The 10,454-nt window shown below is 43.5% G+C and overlaps 1 protein-coding gene across 1 annotated transcript in view; it reads left to right on the plus strand.

Moving 5' to 3' along the window:
* Positions 1 to 10,454, plus strand: part of LOC147309591 (inactive tyrosine-protein kinase transmembrane receptor ROR1-like) — a 155,896-nt gene that overhangs the window by 118,463 nt on the left and 26,979 nt on the right. Inside the window, exons 5-8 of the mRNA XM_086270481.1 lie at positions 4,196 to 4,323; positions 5,523 to 5,840; positions 5,922 to 6,167; positions 6,272 to 6,474. Of these exons, the coding sequence (XP_086126607.1) occupies positions 4,196 to 4,323; positions 5,523 to 5,840; positions 5,922 to 6,167; positions 6,272 to 6,474 (895 nt within the window). The remainder of the gene's footprint in view (positions 1 to 4,195; positions 4,324 to 5,522; positions 5,841 to 5,921; positions 6,168 to 6,271; positions 6,475 to 10,454) is intronic.

The following is a 10,454-nucleotide window of genomic DNA, read 5'->3' on the forward strand; positions in this document are numbered from 1 at the left end:
ATGCCAAAGGGAATTCAGGCAGTGATGAAAAATAAAGGTGGCCAAATACCAAATACTGACTCTCACACTACAATTGTACAAACTCTGTTTTTGCTTTCTATACTTTATTTCCATGTAGGCTTGCACATGTTTTAATATATCCCTGCACCTATTTCCAATTTTGCTAGCAAAACATAAAGAAATTTGAAGTGGCTCAAGACACAATATTGTAAATATGTCCATGTTCTTTTCCTTGTAATCCTAATTTTAGTTTACAGAATGACTCCAGAGCTGCTGTTTGAGTCTGATGGTTTACCACATTGGTTCAAATTAAAACATCTCAACACCTATTAGATGGATTACCATGCAATAATATGCAGATGTTGGATTATGTTACCTTATGTATTTGACAATCTCCTAGCACCACCGTGTGGATTTACATTTGGGATTTCGAGTGAGACTGAAAACATAAAGCAGTGTTAGCTTGGTTTTTATAACAGTGCCAAAATAGTTAGTATGGATAGGATCAGTCTTGTTCTCTTATTGGATGCTTTCAAATTTATATAAAACTCACCTCCCACTTTATTAGGTACACTTGCTCAACCGGTCATTAACAAATAACTAATCAGCTAATGACATGACAGTAACCCTTTAGCCATGCAGACATGGTCAAGATGAGCTGCAGAAATTCAAACCAAGCATTGGAATGGAAAAGAAAGCTGAACAAAGACTGTGGCATGATTGTTGGTGCTAGATGTGCTGAAACTGCTGATATACTGGGATTTTGACACACAACACTGTCAGATCTCAGTCCAATTTGGCATGCGGTGGAAGGGGAGAAAAATGTGCACCAACTGCTTCATGCTCTCACGCTAGTATGGATAAAATCTTGTGCCACCAAGAATTAAAGCTGTTTTGAAAGGACGGTTATAATGGGGTCCAACCAGGTAATAACAACATGTACGTAGGTGTTTTTGTACTTCCATTCTTCAACAACCATCCACCCATCCAACGTCTTCCATTTGTCCAATTCAGGGTTGCTAAATGTAGCTCACATGAGCTAGATGTTCCATTTATATCCATCTCCCTATTTATTTATTTCGAGCGTGAAAAAAGTAAATAAATACTTGAATTACATATGAATCGAATGAGTTGAACTCTATATCTTTTCTACACACCTATTGTGCAAATGTATTTACCACACAGGTCTGGTAAATACTAGTCTCTATTTAATACTGTGGATGTTAACCTGGGTGTTGGGTGGAAAAAGACCATGGCTGCTCAGCAAGCACTTCCCTGAATAAATAATGAGGTCGGAAAAAATGTAATTGGACAATGCATCAGTGTCTTCAGCACCTTGTTTAGGCTCTGTGGTGAGGCTCGTCTTTCTGTTTATATCTGGATTATAGATCGAGTCTGGAACGGAGAAGGCTCCCTTTGTAATTAACTGTTATAAAACATTATACAGAGGGCCCGTGGCGTTAGTGTGTAAAATCAAAGGCCTGAACAGTTATTCACTGTTTACACAAATAGCAACCGCGCTTAGCTTTCCCCTGCTCGGGATAGCTTACACTGACACACACAAACACATGAGAAAATAAATGGACAAGAAAACACCGAGAGAGGTTTTCGGAAAACCTCAGATGTCTCACAGTGATTAGGTTTTCGTAGATGTGTCTATCGCTCTTCGAACATGCTGTTATCCATTCCTTCCCTACCAGACGAGATGCTTTAATCATCTTCTTAGACATGGTCTTGGAAGCTCCGTTGATTTGGAAACCAGTGAAAGAAGCTAAAATACAGGAAGCCCAGTGAGGGCGACTTGGGATTCAAGCTGAGCCGCTTTGGTTTAGGGCGTTCTGACTTGCAGTAGTTATAATTTGCCCGCGGGGATCTGGCTGCACTGCGGTGGATCGTCTCCTCTCCCTTGTCATTTGCTTGTCTGTGTGTGGCTTCATGCTAGTGTGGATGTTTGTGTCCACCGTTCTCTGTGACGCACAACCAAACTAACCTCTGGGTTGCCTGGACACACTCCAGCCCTCGCTCTTTATCCCGTTTGTGTATGTTTTCTCATGCCAGAGCTACCTTTTTTTATGTTCCGCTTCATTACGTTCAAAAATGGCAGGAACCTAACCAATTGTAAGTCTCTCAAATTATTCAATTATTACTGCTTACAATTACCAGACACTCCCTTTATTGCTTTCACCTAAACACAGGCGGCTCTTCCCCAAAAGGGTGAAAAACATCCAAAGGAGTATCAGTTTATGCATTTGCGGCTTGTTGAAGGGGTGCTAAGCCCTCTGCAGGCCCACCGCAACATGAAGTCATTATTACTGCATATTTTAGTAGGAAATTACATATTCCGGGGATAAAATCTGTTTAAACCTGCATTAAGTTGTAAAGTTACCCTATCTCTGAGGAATCGGCAGTATGCAGACCGCTGCCCTGGTAGTCATGTGTGTGAGTGTGGGTGTGTGTGTGCATGAGTGTGTGTGTGAGTGTGTGTCCATGTCTGGAAAGCCCATTTAAGATCTGCACAGACAGGGAAAGGGGGTTAACTGACCTTGGCCCTTCAGTCACTTAACACTCCACAGAGAGAGGTAACCTACTGACCTCACACTCACACCAAACCAGGATGGGGGAATGTGTGTGCAATTTTTACAGCTTGTGGAGTAAAATTAGTGCTTTTCGCACTTTGTACCATCTCTTGTAAACCATCCAACTCTCATTAGCAAAAGTGACGTTTCTGTAAAGCTGTAATAAAAGAATGATGTGCAAAAGAAGTAGAGAAGCAGTTAAATTCTCACTAGGCTGCTACACAATAGTGTTTTTTAAACCCCCATATATGGTGGCCCTGAAAGGTCAAACAGACTGCAAGTTAAGGAAACACTAAGTAAATAGAAAAATGCAGCAAAAGCGTAGAAAACACAACAGAAGTTGAATAAAACAGAAGTAGAAAAAACAAAATCCAGAAATGTTTCTGGGGACACAATAATGTGATGGACCAGCCACAGAACGGACAGAAATCAAAAAATACGGAGGCGTCATTAAAAGCAGTTGAGGATTCATCAATGTTATGTGTTATATTGTTGTTTTAATTGCACACTTTCATATAATACTGTAGGTAGTTTGCTATTGGCCATCTACTGTTGGCTTGTCATTTGTGCAACTCTTCCGTCACATTATTGTCTCCCCAAAAACATTTGTGTGTTGTTTTGTGATTATTAGCAACTTTTTTTCTATTTCTATTGGGGTTTTTATTCAGTTTTATTTTGTGTGCTTTTTCAGCATTTTTCTATTTGCTGGTGTTTTCATAAGCTGCGGTCCGATCGACCTCTCGGGGCCACCTTACCTATCAGAGTCGAAATGTTTGACTATTGGTGTTATTGTTCAGCCAATCACAGCTGAGGCCTGTGTCTTAGCTGTGATTGGCTGCACTTTAAGTTAAATATATTAAAAATGTCATAGTCTAGCTGCTTCTGTTCGCCATTACTCAGGCAGCAGGTCTGCACCATGAGGATATACTTCATATATGCAGTGGAATCGTGGACTCGCCTATACCACATATTGCAGTTGTGCCTGGTCTTAACGTCCCATATGGTATGACTTAAAGCGCATGACAAAGTGATCTCACACTGAGCGAGTGGTCTGCCGGTGAGCGTGGGCTTTGTGTGTGTGTGTGTGTGTGTGTGTGTGTATGTGTGTATGGAGAAAGAATAAAAAAGCACAGAGAGTGAGACAGGAAGGGGAGAGGATGATGATGACTGTGTTAAGCGGGATAAGAATTGTTACATTAACGAGGAAATTAAAAGAAATGCCCCAAAAGAAGCTCACTGAGTGGAGTTGCATAGCTGTAGAAACAAGGTTGCTCTCTTTCTCCTTTCATATGTTTTAAATTGTGGCTCAGAGTGACGACTCTCTGACGCAACACGAATAAAGTCCGACGTGAGATATTAATTCTTAAAGCAGTTTACTGTGAATAAGGACATTTATGTGTATTAGATATCTGCCTTTGAGTTTGCCTGATCTGTAGCCAAGCAAAGGCAGCAAGGAGCAGCCTTTCCCTCCACAGAAGTGGAACTAGTTGGTCTTGTGGGATATGCTAATGTAGACTGACCTCTAGTGGTTTTCCTGTGAAAGAGTCGATGAAATTGATTCATGTTGTTCAGACGAACTTTAAAAGCACCCTCTCTTTCTCGCCCCTCTGACCTCTCAGCAACGGGTTTCCTGAAGATGGATTCTGCCAGCCGTACAGAGGCATAGCCTGCGCCCGCTTTATCGGCAACCGCAGCATTTTTGTCGACTCGCTGCAGATGCAGGGGGAGATTGAGACCCAGATCACAGGTGAGTTTGAGCGGGCTAAACCTCCTTCGAGCCAACACAAATCGAATTAATGTTTTGAGAATAGATTAAATTTACTTCTACATCCATCATAAATACATATTCATTCATAAGAAACGTTTGATTAGTTTGTGTGTACAGGCTTAACTTGATGAAGATGATTCCATGTTACTAAATATTTAGTTCCTGCAGATTCAAGAAAGACAACTGAACACAATCAATGACCAAAGGGCATACAGTACTGTGCAAAAGTCTTGAGCCAAAAGTCATTTCTTTATGCTTTGTTTGAAAAATTGGAATAAGTGCCGCTTCTTCTGTCCTTGCTCTTGATGGCAGATGGCACCTGCATTTTTGGTAGATTCAATTAAATGGGAGAAAATTATGTCTTTCAGAGACATAATTTGTCTCTAAAAGACAAATAATACTGATAATACTGATAATACTGAAGAGACTGAAACTGCCAAACTCTTTTAGAGACATAATTTGCTGCTAAAAATAAAAAAGATGTAGTAATTCAATAAAAACTTTGTGTAAATTCAGATTTTTCAGAAGGTAATCATAATTAATATGCTCCAGGAAGGAAGCAGAACGTCACTTAGAGAGTTCAAAGGGAGTTCACCACTCAGTATGAATCACATGTGGCCGACACACTGTTTCCAGTGTTGTTACACGTCTGTGTCTCAGCGTGTGTGCTTTTTGTTTTATGCGTATGCGTGCGTTTGTCCTCAGAGGTCATTATTGATTATATCCGTGCAACAGTTCAGGGAATGACGCAGGCCATGAATCCAGAGCCTGATCTGAAACATCAAGGACGAGTGATAATTGAGATTTATGGCGCCACAGAGTCGTAACAGGCCAACAGTAGGACTGTAAATCATATCAGAGTCCAGATTCAGCATCTTGAATTTAATGTCACACTTACTGATCTTTATGTTCCTTTTTACTCAAGCAACATGTGCTGGAGAAACATTTGGATGGTTGTCAGGTTCACTTGGCCGCTTTTTATTCGCGTCTCCTCTTCATCGTAGTCGCCGTAGTGATAATGACAGCCGCAGCAATGCACATGTTTGCAATAAGTGAACAGCATCGCTGTGCGCGAGTCGTGCATTTAAAGTATGAAATTCTCTGTTTTTATTCAGTCTCCTAATTCTTCGTTATTTAGAAACTTTCAAGCAACTGAAATTGAATCCTCTCATTCCCAGCGGCCTTCACCATGATCGGGACGTCCAACCATTTGTCTGACCGCTGCTCGCAGTTCGCCATCCCTTCCCTCTGCCACTTTGCCTTCCCAACGTGCGACCGCAGCTCGGGGTCCGACAAACCCCGTGACCTCTGTAAGGACGAATGCGAGATCCTGGAGAACGACTTGTGTAAAACCGAGTACATCATCGCCCGCTCCAACCCGATAATACTGAAGAGACTGAAACTGCCAAACTGCGATGACCTGGCTACTTCCGACAGCCCCGAGGCCGCCAACTGTCTGAGGATCGGGATCCCTATGACAGAGCCTATTAACAAGAGTGAGACATGTTCATGTGGCAATTGTAATGATTTACTGTGTTGACGCTGCTAAAACATCATTGTCTGTTATATTCCACCAGATCACAAATGTTATAACAACAGTGGGGTAGACTACAGAGGGACGGTAAGCATAACCAAGTCAGGGCGTCAGTGTCAGCCGTGGAACTCCCAGTATCCTCACAGCCACAACTACCAGGCTGTGCGCTACCCGGAGCTTAACGGAGGACACTCGTACTGCCGCAACCCAGGGAACAAACACGAGGCCCCCTGGTGCTTCACACTAGATGAGGGGGTCAGAATGGAGCTCTGCGACATACCCCTCTGTGGTGAGACGCTAGTTTTAAATCGTAGTTTGCGATGTTGCCTTTGTGACACATGTGTGACGTGTGAAATGACATGATTCCCCTCTCTCGATGTCCCATCTGTTTAGACCATAAGGAGTCTGGCATTGAGATCTTGTACATCCTGGTTCCCAGCGTGGTAATCCCCTTAGCCATCGCGTTGCTCTTCTTCTTCATCTGCGTGTGCCGCAACAACCAGAAGTCCTCCAGGCCTCCCGTGACGCGCCAACCCAAACCCGTCCGCGGCCAGAACGTTGAGATGTCCATGCTCGCGACTGCATACAAGCCTAAGGTAGGGAGCGTTACAGTCACAGCAGATGGCACTCAGGGTGGGGAATAAATGACGGAGGGCCTTCCTGGTAATCCTGCAGATTACCGTTTATTTCTGCAGATATAGAACACTTTTTACATGTAATATCAACGCAAAAATTAAACACTGTAAACTTCACGATTTTGAAGTGGACACTAAGTGCATCATCACGCTATTGTGTAATGACTGTAAAGAGGCTGTCGTTTGGCATGCAAACAGACTGCAGAAGGAGTCAAAACACTGGCACAGCCCTCTGTGTGTCATTAGGGATATGTCACGGCATGCCGGGGTTACTGGCTTGAGTGTGTGTGGAAACGACCTGTCTCAGACAAAGCATCAGATCCGTCATCAGAGCTCAGCAGGTTCAGGAATGTTCAACTGCAGCCCACCACCTCCCTCCTGTTTATTTCTCACTGTCTCTTTTTCCACACCCTTCCCTTACACTTCTCCTTATCCTTGGTCCTCTCACTTAATTAATCTTTTTAAGTGTGCCTATGCCAAGAGGCACACTTATTACTATTCGTCGGCTTTATTATTCTTATTCTTATTATTATTTTTCCGCTTGGTGGAAAACTCCATATCCCACAATTCTGCCGAGTAAAACAATGGCGGCTACCTCTTCGTTTTATATATGTTTTTTATTAGTGTTTCTAGGTCACAAAATAAACTTTAAAGATATTTTCAGGTGAGAATGTAGGTGTGTAAACTTCAAATAGCTGCTCGTTTTATCAAGACATCCCATATTAGCAAGTTCTCTTACGTGTTGCTGCTAGCTAGCTAGCGCGGCTAGCGACCCTTAGCTAAAAAGCACCCGGGCTTCGCTTACAGTGAGGCGGCTCTAACTCCTTTCACCCCCCCACCCCCCACCCTGATCGCTCGCAAACAGTCTGTGTTTCAGTTGACTTATATTTCGTTTATATGGGCCGATGATGCTGGTCGATGTGGGAAAAATAACTGAGTTGTTGGGTGGTGGCTAACGCGGAGCTACAACAGAGGGCAGCTAGCCACCGGTGTATGTCTCTTTCCCCTCATACAGTGGGGCAAAAAAGTATTTAGTCAGCCACCGATTGTGCAAGTTCCCCCACTTAAAATGATGACAGAGGTCAGTAATTTGCACCAGAGGTACACTTCAACTGTGAGAGACAGAATGTGAAAAAAAAATCCATGAATTCACATGGTAAGATTTGTAAAGAATTTATTCGTAAATCAGGGTGGAAAATAAGTATTTGGTCACCTCAAACAAGGGAAATCTCTGGCTCTCACAGACCTGTAACGTCTTCTGTAAGAAGCTTTTCTGTCCCCCACTCGTTACCTGTATGAATGGCACCTGTTTGAACTCATCATCTGTATAAAAGACACCTGTCCACAGCCTCAAACAGTCAGACTCCAAACTCCGCCATGGCCAAGACCAAAGAGCTTTCGAAGGACACCAGGAAAAGTATTGTAGACCTGCACCAGACTGGGAAGACTGAATCTACAATAGGCAAGCAGCTTGGTGTGAAAAAATCAACTGTGGGAGCAATCATCAGAAAATGGAAGACATACAAGACCACTGATAATCTCCCTCGATCTGGGGCTCCACGCAAGATCTCATCCCGTGGGGTCAAAATGATCATGAGAACGGTGAGCAAAGATCCCAGAACCACACGGGGGGACCTGGTGAATGACCTGCAGAGAGCTGGGACCAAAGTAACAAAGGTCACCATCAGTAACACACTACAACGGCAGGGAATCAAATCCCGCAGTGCCAGACGTGTTCCGCTGCTGAAGCCAGTGCATGTCCAGGCCCGTCTGAAGTTTGCCAGAGAGCACATGGATGATACAGCAGAGGATTGGGAGAGTGTCATGTGGTCAGATGAAACCAAAGTAGAACTTTTTGGTATAAACTCAACTCGTCGTGTTTGGAGGAAGACGAATACTGAGTTGCATCCCAAGAACACCATACCTACTGTGAAGCATGGGGGTGGAAACATCATGCTATGGGGCTGTTTTTCTGCCAAGGGGACAGGACGACTGATCCGTGTTAAGGACAGAATGAATGGGGCCATGTATCGTGAGATTTTGAGCCAAAACCTCCTTCCATCAGTGACAACTTTGAAGATGAAACGAGGCTGGGTCTCCCAACATGACAATGATCCAAAACACACCGCCCGGGCAACAAAGGAGTGGCTCCGTAAGAAGCATTTGAAAGTCCTGGAGTGGCCTAGCCAGTCTCCAGACCTCAACCCCATAGAAAATCTGTGGCGGGAATTGAAAGTCCGTGTTGCTCGGCGACAGCCCCAAAACATCACTGCTCCCGAGAAGATCTGCATGGAGGAATGGGCCAAAATACCAGCTACTGTGTGTGCAAACCTGGTAAAGACCTATAGTAAACGTTTGACCTCTGTTATTGCCAACAAAGGTTATGTTACAAAGTATTGAGTTGTATTTTTGTTATTGACCAAATACTTATTTTCCACCCTGATTTACGAATAAATTCTTTACAAATCCTACCATGTGAATTCATGGATTTTTTTTTCACATTCTGTCTCTCACAGTTGAAGTGTACCTCTGGTGCAAATTACTGACCTCTGTCATCATTTTAGGTGGGGGAACTTGCACAATCGGTGGCTGACTAAATACTTTTTTGCCCCACTGTATGTGGGGAAAGAGACATATGAGGCGGCGAGGCGGCCGCCGATCGACCAGTGGTGGCTAACGGAGCTCAATCGTGGATAAGGGAAACCGAAGGCAGGAGAAGCAGGCGGCTGTCGGTCAGAGCGTGAGGTGAACTGAATTTCAGGTAAGAAGTTATGAACTGCACTCTATTTGGGTCAGATATAAACCGAGTTTAGGTGTAGTTTATTTTCCTTGTGCTGACAGTTACAATAACTCGTTCTGCGTGCTAGCTAGCACGACAGCTGTGTACACGCTAAGTTACTGATGTTGAACGTTATGACAGCCTCCCCTGTCATTCTCTCGCCTGTTGAAACTTCAATCATGAAACTGATCAATGATCGGCTTTTCTCTTGTTTGTTTATTGCGCTAAACAACAGCAGCACGTTTAAGCTTGATCAGCTGTTGTTAGAATTCATTTGATTTTAATTTCTAGTATCAGCTGATGTTTGCTGGAGCCACAGCTGTAAAAAAAAGGGCTGGTCCTAACCATGAGATGTCCTTACTGAGTCATCAGAGCTGAACTGGTGATGGAGAAACAGGTTTACCTTTTAGGTGACATGAATGAGTTGAAGGAAAGTTATCAACTGTTTCTGAGAGACAAATAACACCAAGCTCCTTTTTTTGTGTAGCTGACAGCTGGTAACTGTGCAGGGGCGGATCTAGCAAAGCTTTTGCCAGGGGGCCAGGTGGGGCATTAACAGGGAAAGGGGGACACAAAGATATACTTTTCTTTCTTGCTCTCATATAAAATATTTACCTTTTATTAAATAGTTATCTGAATCTTACAACCAAAGTTTGTATACTAATACACAAGATTGGCTGTAGACCATTGTTAATCATTCAGAACACTGTGTAAAAATAACAAAAAACAAAAAGTGAATGCAAAAGTGCATAAATATTTATTTTACGTGTTTGATGTGTGTGGCAGGGCGTGGTCTGCAGTGCCGCTGCAGGGGAGGTGGACCCACGGGCGTAAAGTCTGTGCTCTCTCGGCTGTTTTTTTTTTTGGTGTGTGTTGGGCTGTGAGTTGAAAAGCTACAGCCGGCTGTGTGGGTACACCAACCATGTGTGAAAAGTGGTCCATAACGTAATGCTTCAAAGCGTGTTCATGCAAACATTGTCGGGTCTGCCGTGGTACAATGGGACTTCTGCTCATGAACCTCTGTGCACAGCGTCTGCAAATCGGGGCTGTACGAAGTCACCTCATCTTTACACAAAACTGTAAGCTGTCATCTGTGAGGTGCGAGCGGTGTTTGTTTTTACCATAGTTCATGGTGGAGAATGGCTGCTCTGCTGAGTTTTGC

Source organism: Aulonocara sp. 'chitande type north' Nkhata Bay, linkage group LG17, assembly GCF_057382095.1.
Source record: "Aulonocara sp. 'chitande type north' Nkhata Bay isolate Kocher_YH1m ecotype deep benthic linkage group LG17, A_spYH_male_GT1.1, whole genome shotgun sequence".
Lineage (NCBI taxonomy): Eukaryota > Metazoa > Chordata > Actinopteri > Cichliformes > Cichlidae > Aulonocara > Aulonocara sp. 'chitande type north' Nkhata Bay.